Source organism: Staurois parvus, unplaced genomic scaffold (assembly GCF_062004578.1).
Source record: "Staurois parvus isolate SC_StPar_1 unplaced genomic scaffold, SC_StPar_1.0 ptg000029l, whole genome shotgun sequence".
Lineage (NCBI taxonomy): Eukaryota > Metazoa > Chordata > Amphibia > Anura > Ranidae > Staurois > Staurois parvus.
In genome coordinates, this window is record NW_028317825.1 from 3,810,644 (window position 1) to 3,828,437 (window position 17,794).

The following is a 17,794-nucleotide window of genomic DNA, read 5'->3' on the forward strand; positions in this document are numbered from 1 at the left end:
AGTAGATCAGGGCACAGAGTTCTCTGAGGTGCAGCCTTTGATTGAGGTTTGTGCTGAGTTGGTTTCATCTGGTTCCCCTGAATGCAGGGATGAATTTTTGCCACCATTTAGTGCAGACCAGGTAGAGTCCCTGGTATGGTTATTAGAGGATGATGTGGGTTACTTTCTGGAGCGTTATTCCACATGTTTACCACAGACACTAAGAGATTGTATAAACGCAGTGCAGTCATTGACCAGACAGGCTTTGTGTAAGCTCAGCTTTGTTCAACCCATACTGCAGACATGGACAGACTTGTTGCACCCAGCCTCAGTCAGCTTACAAAAACCCAGTCCTGCTTCTAACTCTACTCCTGTATTCCCACCAGCTCCTCCAGTTACAGCCCAGTATACTTGGCTATCTACCGCATGTCAGTACCCTGTTCCCACTCGCTGCACCTATCCTGCCTTTAACCCTGTAAAAAAGCCCTCTGTAGCAACTGCTCCCTCTCCTGTTCCATCCTCCAGTTTTTCTCTGTCTCCAGCTGCTCCATTTGTTTGCAGACCTGCGTTTACTTGCAGTGCTCCAGTAGTTAAAACCAGAAAAAAGCGAAAATTCTTTCCAACCAGTACCATCCTGCCAGTATCCAAACCGGTGAACCTGCCTTCCGTGACTCAGCCTGAAGCCTCTACTCAGCCTGAAGCCTCTACTCAGCCTGATGCCTCTACTCAGCCTGATGCCTCTCCTCAGCCTGAAGCCTCTCTTCAGCCGGATGCCTCTCTTCAGCCGGATGCCTCTCTTCAGCCGGATGCCTCTCTTCAGCCTGAAGCCTCTACTCAGCCTGAAGCCTCTACTCAGCCTGATGCCTGCATTCAGCATGATGAACTGATCCAGCCCGACGATCCTATTAGGCCAGTTGACTCGATGCCCGCTATTGATCCAGATGATCCGGTACCTGATCCAGTGCCCACTGTCGTGCCAATTGACTCAGAGCCCGCTGTCATACCTGGTGACCCGGTGCCCACTGCCTTGCCAGACGACTCGGTGCCCGCTGTTCCGCCAGTCGACTCGGTACCCGCAGTCTTGCCAGACGACTCGGTGCCCGCAGTCTTGCCAGACGACTCGGTGCCCGCAGTCTTGCCAGACGACTCGGTGCCCGCAGTCTTGCCAGACGACTCGGTGCCCGCAGTCTTGCCAGACGACTCTATGCCCGCTGTTCCGCCAGTTGACTCGATGCCCGCTGTTCCGCCAGTTGACTCGGTGCCCGCAGTCTTGCCAGACGACTCGGTGCCCGCAGTCTTGCCAGACGACTCAGTGCCCGCAGTCTTGCCAGACGACTCGGTGCCCGCAGTCTTGCCAGACGACTCGGTGCCCGCTGTTCCGCCAGTTGACTCGATGCCTGCAGTCTTGCCAGATGACTCGGTGCCCGCAGTCTTGCCAGACGACTCGGTGCCCGCAGTCTTGCCAGACGACTCGGTGCCCGCAGTCTTGCCAGACGACTCTATGCCCGCTGTTCCGCCAGTTGACTCGATGCCCGCTGTTCCGCCAGTTGACTCGGTGCCCTCAGTCTTGCCAGACGACTCGGTGCCCGCAGTCTTGCCAGACGACTCGGTGCCCGCAGTCTTGCCAGACGACTCGGTGCCCGCTGTTCCGCCAGTTGACTCGATGCCCGCAGTCTTGCCAGATGACTCGGTGCCCGCAGTCTTGCCAGACGACTCGGTGCCCGCAGTCTTGCCAGACGACTCGGTGCCCGCAGTCTTGCCAGACGACTCGGTGCCCGCAGTCTTGCCAGACGACTCGGTGCCCGCAGTCTTGCCAGACGACTCGGTGCCCGCTGTTCCGCCAGTTGACTCGATGCCCGCAGTCTTGCCAGACGACTCGGTGCCCGCAGTCTTGCCAGACGACTCGGTGCCCGCAGTCTTGCCAGACGACTCGGTGCCCGCAGTCTTGCCAGACGACTCGGTGCCCACTGTTCCGCCAGTTGACTCGATGCCCGCAGTCTTGCCAGTTGACTCGATGCCCGCAGTCTTGCCAGACGACTCGGTGCCCGCAGTCTTGCCAGACGACTCGGTGCCCGCAGTCTTGCCAGACGACTCGGTGCCCGCAGTTCCGCCAGTTGACTCGATGCCCGCTGTTCCGCCAGTTGACTCGGTGCCCGCAGTCTTGCCAGACGACTCGGTGCCCGCTGTTCCGCCAGTTGACTCGATGCCCGCAGTCTTGCCAGACGACTCGGTGCCCGCAGTCTTGCCAGACGACTCGGTGCCCGCAGTCTTGCCAGACGACTCGGTGCCCGCAGTCTTGCCAGACGACTCGGTGCCCACTGTTCCGCCAGTTGACTCGATGCCCGCAGTCTTGCCAGACGACTCGGTGCCCGCAGTCTTGCCAGACGACTCGGTGCCCGCAGTTCCGCCAGTTGACTCGATGCCCGCTGTTCCGCCAGTTGACTCGGTGCCCGCAGTCTTGCCAGACGACTCGGTGCCCACTGTCGTGCCTGGTGACTCGGTGCCGGCCGCTCCGCCTGAGGGCCCGAGACCTGTCGCTCCGCCTGGGGCACCCAGAGACCTGTCGCTCCATCTGGGGGTCCGGCACCCGCCGCTCCGCCTGAGGGCCCGAGACCTGTCGCTCCATCTGGGGGTCCGGCGCCCGCCGCTCCGCCTGAGGGCCCGAGACCTGTCGCTCCATCTGGGGGTCCGGCGCCCGCCGCCCCGCCTAGGGGCCCGATGCCTGTCGCCCCGCCTGGGGGCCCGATGCCTGTCGCCCCGCCTGGGGGCCCGATGCCTGTCGCCCCGCCTAGGGGCCCGATGCCTGTCGCCCCGCCTGGGGGCCCGATGCCTGTCGCCCCACCTAGGGGCCCGATGCCTGTCGCCCCGCCTGGGGGCCCGATGCCTGTCGCCCCTCCTGGGGGCCCGATGCCTGTCGCCCCTCCTGGGGGCCCGATGCCTGTTGCCCCGCCTGGGGGCCCGATGCCTGTCGCCCCGCCTGGGGGCCCGATGCCTGTCACCCCGCCCGGGGGCCCGGCGCCCGCCCCGCCCGGGGACCCGATGCCGATCGCCCCGCCCGGGGGCCCGGTGCCTGTCGCCCCGCCCGGGGGCCCGGTGCCTGCCGCCCCGCCCGGGGGCCCGGTGCCTGCCGCCCCGCCCGGGGGCCCGGTGCCTGCCGCTCCGCCTGGGGGCCCGGTGCCTGCCGCTCCGCCCGGGGGCCCGGTGCCTGCTGCTCTGCCCGGAGTCCAGCCCGATGTGCCTCTGCCCGGAGTCCAGCCCGATGTGCCTCTGCCCGGAGTCCAGCCCGATGTGCCTCTGCCCGGAGTCCAGCCCGATGTGCCTCTGCCCGGAGTCCAGCCCGATGTGCCTCTGCCCGGTGTGCCTTTGCCCAATGTGCCTCTGCCCGGTGTGCCCCTGCCCGGTGTGCCGTTGCCCGGAGTCCTGCCCGGTGTGCCAGTCTTTGATATCCCGCCAGTTACCAGACCCGGGCAGTGGAACATTTTGCCCAGCTAGGACTGTTTGGAGCGTCCTGAAGCCGCTCCTTGAGGGGGGGGTACTGTCAGGAATGGACTAGCCAGCAATGGTGGGACTCACCTGCCTTTTGATCTGCAGTACCAGGGCTGGCCAGCGGGTGCTCCCAGCAATCAGAGACTCAACTTTGCAGCCAGCTAACACCTGGAACTGATTATGCTGGGGTATTTAAGGGATGGCCAGACTTGCAGACTCTGCCTTGGTGTTGTGTTCTCTTGGGCCCTGTATCCTGTTCCTGCTCTCTGTTCCTGTCTGATTCTCTGCTGACCCTGCTCTGATCCCTGGCTTGTCTGACCATCCCTCTGCCTGACCCTCTGTACTACGCTGCTTGCTACCTGTTCTGATCCCTGGCTTGTGACCCTGACCATCCCTCCGCCTTACCCTCTGTACTACGCTGCTTGCTACCTGCTGAACCTGGCCCGTGACCCCGACCCATCTCCGCTTGCTCCCCCTGTACCTACCTGCCCTATTGATATTGACCCGGCCTGCCTGACGACGCTTTCTTGTATGTACTGTTATCTGTGGGTGGTTGGTTTGGTTTGGTTTGGTTTGGTTGCACTGTATTATGTTTTAGTATTGCACTGCGTTTATGTTTGTATTGTTAGTGTTAATAAATTATATTGTTTATAACATATCTGAGGTCTGCGTTTCCCTGCGTCAGCCACACACCTCTGGTCACACCTGGGAGCCCTGACAGACAGTCTGTCTTACCGTGGACACATGAACATCAAGGCTTTGGAGATACTTTTGTAACCCTTTCCAGCTTCATGCAAGTCAACAATTCTTGATCGTAGGTCTTCTGAGAGCTCTTTTCTGCGAGGCATGGTTCACATCAGACAGTGCTTCTTGAAACCAGTAAACCCAAAACAGGTGTGTGTTTTTTAAGGGCAGGACAGCTGTCAGCAACACATCCAATATCATCACACTGATTGGAGTCAAGGTTGGCTCACTCCTGGCTCCAATTAGCTCTGGGAGAAGTCATTAAGCTAGGGCCTCACATACTTTTTCCTCCCTGCACTGTGAATGTTTACATGTTATGTGCAATTAAACCATGGCAACATCTAATGTTTGTGTAGTATTATGTTCAGCAGACTGTGTTCTTCTATTGTTGTGACTTAGATGACGTTCAGAGCACATTTTATGCCCAATTCATGCAAAACTCCATGTAATCCCAAGGGGTTCACATACTTTTTCTTGCAACTGTACATCTGCCCACCATTATCTACTCTTTAAAAGTTAAAAATAAAACATTTTGTGCATTTCTTTTCTTCCCATACCCAGTGGTTGGGCTTGAGAAAGCTGATAATAGTCCCAAAACTTCACTTGCAGAAACATTTATTCTGCTTTCACATTTGTAACTATTTTCAATCAAAGTTATTTTTATATTTATAAAATATGTGTGCAGATCACAACTACTGGGTATGGGTATTGTTTGATATCTAATTGCCAAAAGCGGTATTAATTCTGACACCAGGAAATCTTAAAGGTCCAGGCTACAACATGTCTCAAACAATACATGTAAGACATGTGCTCTTTTCTGCCCATTCTGTATAGGGCCATTAAAAGCGTAATTTGTCTGCTTTTAAAATTCATCAAGTTAAAAGTATTCAAAACCCAGTAACTGAGTTTGAAGTAAACTTTTGATTGGTTATATTACATCAGTGGTGAAACCAGTACCAGGCATCAATAAAACACGCCAAGGTTTTTATGAAAGGTCTTTTGACCTGCAAGTGCCCCTAAATATTGAGCCTATCAAAAATGAAAGCTAAAGTCCATAGATTTGGATATTTTTGTTCCAGTGCCCTTCTTTTTTTCTTTAGTAATAAAAAAAAAAAAAATTACCTTATTCCACAAAATTGAAAACAAGTAATTCTTGCTGCTTACTTATTCAAAAGAACGGAGTGACTTGTAGTCTCTGAGCTCTTAAAAAATTATAAAGCCAGAGAAAATCACACTTTGCTCCACCCAGACCTAATATATTACATTTGGTAGAGTTATAATGGATATTTTCTTCACAGCAAGATGTTGGACAAAAGGCAGTTGAAATTTAGGCATGTGTGTTGTCGATTAATACAAAAATCATCAATAAGCTTTGCTTATACTATAATAACCTAATACCACTTCTAAGTGGGCCAGCCGCTTATTGGATTCTTACATTTGGTCTCTACAGTAAACTGACAAGAGAGAGTGGTACAGACTTTCCAATCCCCAGTGTGCCCCCATCTCCAGACCATGAGACACTGAAACTCATCCGGGAAAAGGATGAAGAGGTCAGTGATCAATCTCTCTGGTAAACACAGTTAAAAATATTATTTAATATATATTTCAGAATATCTATTTACAATACTATTGTAAAGGCCAGCATGTGAATTGGTTTGTGAATTAGCAGAAAGCTATCAGTCTTCACCACATTTCCATATATGCATGCAAAAATAGAAAGACAAGAAACTGGGATTTTTTAAATGCTCAACCTCTTAGCAAGGAACAGACAACTACAGTATATGAATAAAAAAGAACTGTATTTATTCAATATTTTACATTTAAATCTACATTATAAAAATATACCTCATGTGTGGGTGATGTTCCCACATGGAAGATGACTGTTTCTTTCTTATTTTTTTATTTTCATACAATATAGCTCTTGGTTCTTTCCTGAGAGTTTGAGCACCTAAAAAGTCCTATCATATTTGAAAATGACTCCATTAGTAATCTAATATCTGACTGGCAACAGTCACATAGTAAATGGGAAAATCCATTATTATTATTATTATACAGGATTTATATAGCGCCAACAAATAAAATATTAAATGTGTCGCGCTCCATCTACTAAACACTGAAATATTTGCAATACTCTCCCCTTCAAATGTGCATATCATGCACATCTGTGCTAATTAATAATAAATAATATAAGTAAATAAATATTAATCCATAGTGATGTAAATAAATTAAAAATAAAAACACCTCTGTGCTATAATTGATTATTTAAGCAATATTGCTAAATGTTTTATAAATTACTGAGATCAATAATGTAAAAAAACTCTAATAAATATATTCAAATTCCATATACGTGATATTATTGTTATAAAAATTAGATAAACAAGAAACCATCATTTAAGGTGATATATATGTGCAAAACAAAATATATATGTGCAAAATTCAAAATACACAAAAATTTTTTAAATAAAAATAAAAAAGACCTCTATTTAGTCTTGCTGTGCAAGTGATATTGTGTTCTCACCTCACTTATACAGCCCAAAGTTCTAAATGGAGCTATATACTTATTGTCCTTAACTAGACATAATATAAATGTCCCAATTTTGATCTCTGTAAAACATATATTGCTGTTGGAGTGGACTGTAATATTACTCTCCTTCCACTGGGTGGCCTCCCAAATTCTTCTGAGCTGTGAGGGCTAGATGGATGAATACGGATATCTCCCCTCGTCCTGTGGGGATCAATCTCCTATCTCCTCTTCTTCCCTTTTGCTCCTCCAGTTTAGACCATGAAAAAGAAAGATTCCCACATAGTGCTTTATCCTTTACAAAGACTTTAATTTATCTCCGGTAAAATGCGCACTCACATTCCACAAAGCAATACAGAGCGTTTTTCGATGTGTGCCCATGCACAATGACAGTACTCGCCGTTCTGCTGAAAGTGGCGTCAAGACGTCAGAGCCCCTCCCCTACGCGTTACGCCACAGGGTCACGTGGCTTCCTCAGTTTAGTAGATGGAGCGCGACACATTTAATATTTTATTAGTTTATTTTCACACAGCATTATGAGTATGTGTATTTGTGTTGATGCACCATCACATTTTTAGGAGTCAATTATCTATAAGCATTTTTTTAAATATCACTATAGTAGCTCACAAGTACACATTATTATAATTATATAGCGCCAACAGTTTTCTCAGCACTTTACAATATTACCGGAGACAATACAGCAACAATACAGTTCAATACACGAGGAATAGGAGGGCTCTGCTCCTTGGAGCTTACAATCTAGGAGGCAGGGGCTAGTGGTACAAAAGGTAGTAACTGTGGGGGATGGACTGGTTGGAAGAGTAGAAGATTCCAGTATTAGCTGAGGGCAGGATAGGCTTCCCTGAAGAGATAGGTTTTTAGAGATCGCCTAAAAGTGAGCAGAGTATGCGATAGTCTGATAAATTGGGGTAGAGAGTTCAAGAGGATGGGGGAAGCTCTGGAGAAGTCCTGGAGACGAGCATAGGAGGAGGAGACAAGGGAGCTAGAGAGTAGGAGGTCTTGCAAGGAGCAGAGAGTACGGTTTGGGTGATATTTAGAGACAAGATTGGTGATGTAATTTGGGGCAGAGTTATAAATGGCTTTATACGTTATTGTTAGTGTTTTAAATTTTATCCGTTGGGCAACGGGAAGCCAGTAGAGGGATTGGCAGAGAGGGGTGGCAGATATAGAACGGTTAGTAAGGTGGATGAGTTTGGCAGCAGCAATCATGATAGACTGAAGAGGGGATAGCCTGCGATGAGGTAGGCCAATGAGGAGGGAGTTACAATAGTCAAGGCGAGATATAACAAGGGAGTGAATAAGTTGCTTAGTGGTTTCCGAGGTTAGGAACGGGCGTATCTTGGAGATATTGCGGAGGTGAAGTCTACAAGATTTGGACAGTGATTGGATTTGGGGCTGAAAGGACAGATGGGAGTCTAGGATTACACCTAGTACCCTGGCATGAGGGGAGGGAATGATGACTGTGTTATTGATATTTATGGAGAAGTCAGGGGAGGGGCACGGGCTGGAGGGAATACTAAGAGCTCAGTTTTGGAAAGATTGAGTTTGAGGAAGTGGAGTGAGATCCATGCCGATATGTCACTTAGTAGGTTAGTAATGCGAGTGGAGACTGAAGGGGTGAGGTGAGGGGTAGAAAGATAGATTTGTGTGTCATCAGCATAGAGATGGTACCTAAAGCCATGGGAGTTTATCAAGTGACCAAGGGAGGAGGTGTAGATGGAGAAGAGAAGGGGTCCAAGGACAGAACCTTGAAGGACCCCTACAGAGAGAGGGAGTGATGTAATCATACACTAGCCCAATCACCAAGTCTATTAGCACATGCATAGACCTGTAGTTGCTTAACATCTGGCAGCCTGTGAGTTGACTATCACTGATATCCATTTACATTTCCAGATTTACTTCACTAGATCAGTATTTCCTAAACTTTCATCAGTTGATACCACAATAGGATCTTTTCAACCTGCCACTTGATGATTATCAGCAGGACTTAGCACAGTCTTTGTGGGCTGATCTGACAAGGTTCACAACCTTCTCTGAGTCATTGCTAGGAACAGAACAATTGCAGGTCCTATACCTGTTTAAAATCATTTGTAACCCCTGGAATGCTCTACACATCTAAAATTTGTACAATATGGAGATATTTTGGTTACCATATGATTGTGTCATCAGTTCTATGCATCTCTAATATGTATTCTGGAGCCCAAGGTTCTCACAGCATTCACACTGTCAGCTACAAAATGCAAAATTAAAACATTAAAAAAAAATCGAAATTCAAGCCCAGAAGACGTGTATCTGCGGTCAGGACAGATACTGGCTATGACTTTATATTACTAAAGCCCAATTCAAGACTACATTTTTAGTTAGCTTCAGGATTTGTCAAGATTTTATTTTTTATTATTTTAATTTTTTTGTGAATGCTTTGGGGAAATTTACCTTCACATCTCATCCTGGCAGAAAGGTATACAGAGGCAGCAGAAGGAAGTAGTGGAAATAAAGAGAGAAAGAAAAACACTTTTTGTAGCAGCATGGAGAAGGGTTAGAATATTTCTCAGGTGTGTGTTGCTCTCAATGTGTTCTTCATTGTCCAGTGACACATGTTCCCCTTATCATGGTTTCACAATGACAGAAAGGAGGAGACATCTCCCTTATGCACAGACAGCAATAAAAACTTAGCAATCTTATTGCATTCTGGGAATGAGCAGGGGATCCAGTCTGTTATCTGCTCTTCATCCATTCACACAACAAAGTTCATTGTGGGACAGTAATGCTGGTTAGAAAATCGTTTTAAAATGGTCCACTTTATAAAGATCTGTCAAACGTGAATGTGATAATGCCATAATTGTATCTATTATTGCCCTCAATTATTGGTATATTATTGATCAATAACAACATAAATGGTGCATTGTTTGTCGATCTATTACACGTACAGGGTTACATTTTAACACAATCATACGCTGTAGATTTTTTCAAACTGTTTTCGCTCAAATCCACTTCTAATTTTTAGAAAATCAATTGTTGAGGCTCAAAAATTCTGACCTGACAGTTCTGTTTTTTTGCCATACAACTTTGCATTTCGGTCATCAAAATTAGCATATTGAATGCTTTTTTGAACGATTTTCTAACCGTGTATGGCATAAGAGAATGAGTTCTGTGAATGGTAGAGCAGGCAGAAAGGGGGTGAGCATCCTTTCACTGTAGTAGCAGCAGATTTTACCTATACAGCACCATTAAGGCAGTTGCTAAAGACAATATCTGGTGGCTCTGCGGAGGCACTGAACAGATCATTTTCAGCAGCATCAGCTGTCTGCAGTTAATGGGATATACACCGTTACAAATAATTAACTATTACAGCGTTGTATCCCACCCCCCACCCCAGAAATAAAACAAAAATATACATACTAAACTTCTTCAGATTTAAAAAACTGAAACTTCCACTTGAAATTATTATATTATTATTATACAGGATTTATATAGTTCCATCAGTTTGCTCAGCAATACAGTTCAATACAAGAGGGTTAGAAGGGCCCTGATCCTTGGAGCTTACAATCTAAGAGATCACATTATCATGTTAACACTCAAATAAGATTTTAGTGACTGTTTGCATTTACTTTAGTCAGTTCACTTATCATTAGTGCTATCTATATTTATTTATAAGCAAAAACAGCATAGAGGAGCAATTTCTTGAACCCCAAATGATGTTCTAACTCATTCTTTCTTATTTCCCCAGCTGCGGAGGATGCAGGAAGTTCTGCAGAAGATGCAGAGACAGATGAAAGACTCTCATTAAGCCTTTCCTGTGCCACTCTTGACTCGTTACCTCTGTTTTCCCACTGATATCTCTACTTTTTGGAAACATCAAGCTTATGGAATTGAACATACAGACCAGGTGCCTGCAGAGGGAAAACCAAACATGAATAGAAAAATAGATAAGTCTAGTAAGCACAACTCTGGGACATAGTATAGGCTTTCGTATAGACAGGGTTTAGTGAAAAAAATTAAATGAAATCTATTTTGATGAAAATATTCTTGTATAAGTGAGTCACAGTCTGCTTGAGAGTTAAGGGATATCTAAACCCCAGGTCAAAATTTACTGCATTTTTTCAGGCTAAACCTCACTATGCAATGGGGGTTATTTACTAAAACTGGAGAGTGCAAAATCTGGTGCAGCTGTGCATAGACACCAATCAGCTTCCAGGTTTTGTTGCCAATGATTAACTGAACAAGCTGAAGTTAAAAGCTGATTGGCTCCCATGCACAGCTGCACCAGATTGTGAGTGCTCCAATTTTAGTAAATCCCCCCAATAAATACATTTTGGCTGGTTTTTGATAAACCGGACAAAATTCAAGCAGTGGATGTCCCTGTTGGCACCTTACCACTTGACATCTTTCAATCTGAAAACTGAAAGAGCTGAGAAGATAATTCTAGGCTGATCAGTTATTGCAGCCAATCATTTGCAGTCATTGTTTGGCAGCGCCCAATGTGTTCTTATGCTTAGTACACATGATAAAAAAATCGGACAAATCGATAGTCTGATAATCTGATTGTTAGTATACAGCTTCTGAGAGCTGACCACGACAGTTTATGCAAAATTATCCAAAAGGACAAGCACATACAATACCAGAATGAGTGGTTTTCATTTAACCACTTGCCTACCAGGCACTTTTACCCCCTTCTTGCCCTGGCCAATTTTCAGCGCTGTTGCACTTTGAATGACAATTGTGCAGTCATGCAACATTGTACCCATATGACATTTTTATAATTTTTTTCACACACATTGAGCTTTCTTTTGGTGGTATTTAATTGCCAATCTTTTTTTTTTAGCACTATAAACAAAAAAAGAGCAAAAAATTTGAAAAATGTCTATTATAAAATTTAGCAAATGGGTATTTTTTTTCCTTCACTGATATGCGTTGATGAGGCTGCACTGATAGGCAGCATTGATGGGCACTGATAGGCAGCAATGATGGGCACTGATGAGGTGGCACGGATAGGCAGAACTGATGGGCACTGATAGGCTGCACTGATGAGGTGGCACTGATGAGGCAGCACTGGTGGGCATTGATGAGAGGGCACTGATGATGCTGCACTGATATGCAGCAATAATGGTCACTGATAGGCAACACTGATGGGCACTGATAGGAGGCACTGATGGGCGACACTGACGGGCAGCGCTGACTGAAGGCACTGACTGGTGGCGCTGCTGGGCGGCACTGATGGGTGGCACTACTGGGTGCAACTGCTGGGCAGCACTGATGGGTGGTACTGATGGGGGGCACTGATGGGTGACACTGCTGGGCACTGATGGGTGCCACTGCTGGGCACTGGTGGGTGGCATTGCTGGGCGGCACTGCAGGGCACTGATCAGCAGTGCCCAGATGATCAGTGCTGATCTGCTCTGTGATAGCTGCTGGTTATCGGCAGTACTTTCCTCATGCTGTGACAGTGCTGCAGATAACCGGCAACTGTATTTACTCCATGATCAGCTGATCACATGGTAAAAGGCCGCTGTGATTGGCCTTTTACCTCATCATGTGATCAACTGTGTCTATAGGAGGGGCGGGAGGGGCGTTCTGGGAGGATGTCATATGATACCTTCCCAGAACTGAGTAACCGCGCTGTAGCCGTCATTCGGTTACCAAGTGGTTAATCAGTACAGTATTTGTCCATAAAAAATCGAGTGACCAAGAACACACTTGCTCGAAAATGAAAGAATACATTACAATTCAATACATCATTTTCGAAGTTGTATTCTGTCATACGAGAGCTTTCGTCACTTTAGTAAGATCTTCATTTTCGATATGAGAGTAGCATGCAAGAAAACAAAAAAAAAAAAAAATTGTCTGATATTCTCATCATGTGTACAAGGCTTTACCTGTTGATTTTGCCAGAACTCCAGTGTCCTTGTCATTTTTAATATCTGGATTGATATTTCAACCTATGTTATCAGCCTTCCCAACTATCTTCTGTAAGCTACAAAACTATGCTTCTATGTAATATAGAAGAGGAGAGAAGGAGGGGTTTGTAGTCCAAATCAAGAGAGCAGCAGAGGATGACATACAGTAAAGCTAGTGTGCATTGACATCCTAAGACAGGAATTGTGTCATTGGCAGAATCAAAAAGTGAGAAAAAAGAAAACAAACCTGAAGAAAAAGAAAACTAATACCCCCATCTACTGTACACCATATCTAAAGTCTGATATAATATATTTTTGTTTTGGGGTTTAAATACATTATAAGCACAAGTGAGTAAAATGAATAATTGTCTTTAATAAAGTCAGTTTTGCGCACGTCAGAGGAAGGAACAACTCATCATGTTTGCAGCAGTCAAGTGTTTGAACATAATACCAGCAGCAGTCCATCCGACTGCTATCATGCCATATAACACAGGAAGCCAAGGCATGATGGAATTTTATATTTAGAGGTTTTCTAGCATAAAAGACTTCACATATGCTACTTCTGCTAATATGATAACCTTGAATAAAAATCAAAGTTTATACATACAAGGTCAAATCTGAACCCGTAATAATAATTAAAGCCTACACACAGCATGTACGATGGACATTTCATACAATGTAATTATTTGTAACTATAGGCTGTCCAATGGAGATCAGCTATATTTGAGAGCTCAGTGCTAATCTTTGCTTCATATACTTCGGCTCATTTAATAATATGTTTATCCCATGCAACATACCGGTACATTTAACATGTACTTTAACTGTAAGGCAAACCTTTTTTTTTTCAGTTTTAGAGTAGACAGGTTAGAACTTTCAGTTCTGCTTTAAAGTTTTGCTAAAGTTGTTCTACTTCAAAGTATGGGAGAGATTTACTAAAACTATATCTTAACCCAAAAAAGAAATGTAAATTGTAATAAATGTAGTGTATTGTAGAATATCAGTCCTCAGATGTGGTGGCTGAATTAGATTGCTTTTTTTTTAACTAAGAACATTTTGAGTAAAAACTTGTTGATCTTGCCAGAAATGCAAGTGTTCACTTTCTTGTTACCTTTCTTCCAAGCTATTCCCTGAAAACTATAAATCCCTAATTTAATGGAGCCAAGGACAAGAAGACTTTGTAGTTGAATCAAGAGAGCAGCCCTAATGCGACAACACTGCTACTCTCTATATATATGGTACAGTGAGTGAGCAGCACCCTAAGGCAGAAGGTGTTTTACTGGCAAGATCAACAGGTGAAAATGAAGGAAATGAAGTTTAAAAAAAGAAAACTAATGCCACCACATCTAAGTACTGGTAAGCGGCAATATGTAACATTTTTATTTTAGGGTTAGATACACTTTATTTTCTGCCATGTAGGGTTTTTTTTTTTATTTTACAGCCCATATTCCCACACCATCCATATTGCAGACTATATGGCTAATATATAGCTAGCTCAGATTCCTCCTTGTGATGGACTTATAGAAAAGAGTCTCTATATGAAATTTGATTGCTAGCTGTTCTGCCCATATGTCAAGCAGGTAGGATTCAGGGTACATTTACAGCTTGTGTGGTGTAAGATGTCTGAAAAGCTGCCACAATGCACTACATCATATTGTATTTTTGCCTTGCAATGTGTAGCCTTTAATTTTGAATGACATCCCAATGTACATATAAAATGTAAACATGTTGACCAGCACTACAGTGCCTCATAAAAGAACAAACCTAAATGCTCTGTGTGTTACGATACACAGGGCCGTGGATAAGGGAGTTACCACCAGTCCTCCTGTACGAGGCCCAGGCCATCAGGGGGGCCCAGACAGCTTGGGTGAATCCGAAGTGGGCAGGAAGGGTGATCGGCATGACGGGGGGGGGGGGATTACTGGAACCGATCCCCTGTATGGCTCTCAGCAGCAGCTGAAAGCTGGCTTCTTCACCTCTTCCTCCTGCTGACTTTTCAGCTGCTTTAGAGAGCCATACAGGGGATCGGTTCCAGTAACTGCCCCCTTCCCCACTGCACCCATCACCCTCCCTGTGCGCCATATGTTTCCCCCTGCTGCCCATACCCCCCTGTGTGCCCCCACCCCGGCAGTGCTGCCAGCTTCCCTCCTCACCCTCCCACTGGCAGCTGCAAGCACACAATTGGATCCTTCAAGACAGAGAGTGGGGGAAGGGTCCAGTATATATGCCACATTTACCATTTGTATCCTGAATGAACACAATGAGTGATTGGTACCTATCACTCACTGTGTTCATTCATAACAGAAGCCTAGTAAACTGGGGGGGGGGTTATGGGGGGGCCCTGTCAGGTTGGCTGTATGGGGCCCTGTGGTTTCTAACAGCAACCATGGTGATGCACCATGATTCCCAAAAGTCATGCAGGTTCCTTTTTTTCATGCTTTGAAGTATATTAAGGGCCCATTCAGAGTGAATGGGCTACTTTAGAGCAATACAATATCAATGTATGAAAAAAACTTTCATTTAAAGTGGTTGTTAACCTTTACATATACCCAGTGAAGTGTCTGACCTCAGGTAATACAGAGATTAATCAAATCCTCCTACATAAGTTGTACCTGTTTATCTGCTATCTTCTCTTCTCTACAGCTGTTCAAAGTCCTGAATTTATACAGCTTGTTTGAGTTTCAGAAAGCAGGGGGCGGGGAGCTGAAGTTGCACTGAGAACTGACTGAAGAGAAAAGACACACCCTCCTGTGTGAAACAGCACATAAGAACAGAGCTGAGACTGTCAATCACTGGTTATGTGCTGGTGCTCTCTTCCCTTACACCTTTTTACCTCTTGGTGTAAGGAAAACTTGTCAGAAGCGATTCATGTAAATAGCAGAGGAACCAAGCAGCAGACAGAAATTATACCCAGTACTCTGAATTGAGACAAGTACACACTATAGGGATATGCTTTGTTCATTTTTCATGTTTGAGGTTTACAACCACTTTAAGTATTAACACAAATGGAAAGGTAATACTTTGTGTGAAAAGAGCATAAATCTAACAGATCATCACTGCAGGGACTCTCAAAGCTGCATTCTGAGTTAATAGACACATACTAAAATATTTTTTATAGTGCAAAAACTCTTTAACTAAGAAATAAAATGGGCAATGGCACTATTTCAAAACAGTATATATATACACACACAAGTCTAGATTGATATGAATGTTGTTTCAGAAAGGCACATTTGTCATATTTTATATTCATGGTGCTCTAAAGGCCTTTTAAGGACATTGGTACATTTTAAAAACATTGGCACAGGTCTGGGTGACATTTGTTATCTGCAATCAAGACTGCAGCTAGCGATCAATTATTTTTCCAATAGTTTATGACGCCTGAGGTTCTCATGCCATAGGGCACAGATATTGATGAGTTAAAGGAAATTGGTACTGCTGGAAATATGTAAACTGACATAGCTCATCTCATTCTGGAAATATCCAATTGTTTAGCTGTGTCTTTCTTGGAAGTAACCTGGAACCTGCTGAAAATTAGATAAAAATTAATTCAGAGCTCCTGCAAACTTATTCCAGGTTAGTGATTTCGAAATAAATGGATCAAGTGGATCGGAATGGCAGCCAGGTATTTAGTGTTTTCAGGATGTCAGCAATGGCAGACTTCATATTTATCCCAGTACAGGTTTTCTTTAAAGAGTTACACAGAAGACATAAGCCTTTTGAGGTCACAGAAAAATATATGTTTTGGAATACAGAGACATTGCTGCAAACTTTCGCCTTGCACTGGCTGACTTTCCTTGTCACTCTCCTAATGACTTGCCTGTTGCTGCATGTATTCTTCTAATGACAAATCAGTATTCACATTTGCTTCCAGCAACTGGCTGAACCTGCACTACTTATAATTGGTGACATTAAACTTTGTCTTCCTCTTGCTCTTGGTTTGATTATTTAATATATTTCACTTGTCACCCAGCCCAGAGTTCTCCTTGTCCGGCAAACGACTCAAGTTTTCTGGGTAAATTTAAACTGTCCTGGGGCTAAGTTCTAGGTGTGCATTGCAATCTAGAAAGAATAAGTCCCATGTAATCCTTCCACTGGCGAGAACTCACCAGTAGCAGGATGGCAATAGAGAACACAGCAGGGCAGTGAAAAACTCACCTGCTTTCATGTCACTTCATTGCTCCATGTATAAGCAACATACTGTATATACAAAAAGAGCAGATAAGTGTTCTTCCTGACAGCTTAGTGATCTTATCACAGTTGTGCGTTTAAAAAAAAGCAGATCACATGGCATTGCATTCTCCAGACTGCCAATTTGAGTAAGATTGTGGAGTATAATGAAGGGCAGAAGTGATATCCATGCTTCTTTATAAATGAGCTACTATGCGTTGAAGATATTCCTTTATCCTTGGGAAAATGGTTCTCCTAAAAAATTATCTTTTTCCCCCAGGGTTTTCCTGTTTTTTTATATCTTTGACGAAATTGAATCATGTTATGGTCACTGCTACCTGTATTTTTTATAATATGAACATCTATAATAAATTCTGCATTATTTGAGATTAATAGGTCCAGCAGAGCACCACTTAAGGGGCCTATGTACATTGTCCCAGAAAATTGGCCTGTAATGAGTTTGTACATTTTTGCCCTTTTGCTTTTCCACCAGTGCCGTTACACCAGTCAGTTTCAAGGTACCTAAAATCTCCTATTATTACTGTTGTCCTATTCAGTGGAGAGCTAACTGTATGATGTGTTCTATTTGCAGGGGTTTTGGTGAAAATCTGAACTTTTCTATGAATTCTAATTAAGTCTATGGGATAATAGGGGGGATAATAGAACTCATAGAAATTCTGGGAATCTTTTCCTTACATGCAACCCTAAAGTACAAAAAAATATCTCAGGTTACAGGTTTAGGGGGTGCCTTAAAGCTATGCCTGCTGTTTCAGAACCAACAAATTTTTACGGGATAATGTTTCAGTCATGAAAAACTTTGGCAGCATATTTTTGACCGAGGAATTACAGATAAAACCCACATTGCAATTAACCTTTATTTGATTAATTTCAGTTAAAGCGGAGTTCCACACAAAAGGGGAAGTTCCGCTTTAAAGATTGGTCCCCCGCTCCCCATTAAGGATTGGCACCTTTGGGGCGTGGGGGG

General features: G+C 44.6%; 1 protein-coding gene across 1 annotated transcript in view; it reads left to right on the forward strand.

Annotated features, from left to right (window-relative positions):
- Positions 1–16,571, forward strand: part of LOC149471063 (septin-5-like) — a 110,852-nt gene extending 94,281 nt beyond the window's left edge. Inside the window, exons 11-12 of the mRNA XM_089657286.1 lie at positions 5,660–5,759; positions 10,479–16,571. Coding sequence (XP_089513412.1) covers positions 5,660–5,759; positions 10,479–10,538 — 160 coding nt within the window. The 3' untranslated portion in view covers positions 10,539–16,571. The remainder of the gene's footprint in view (positions 1–5,659; positions 5,760–10,478) is intronic.
- Positions 16,572–17,794: the final 1,223 nt, after the last annotated feature.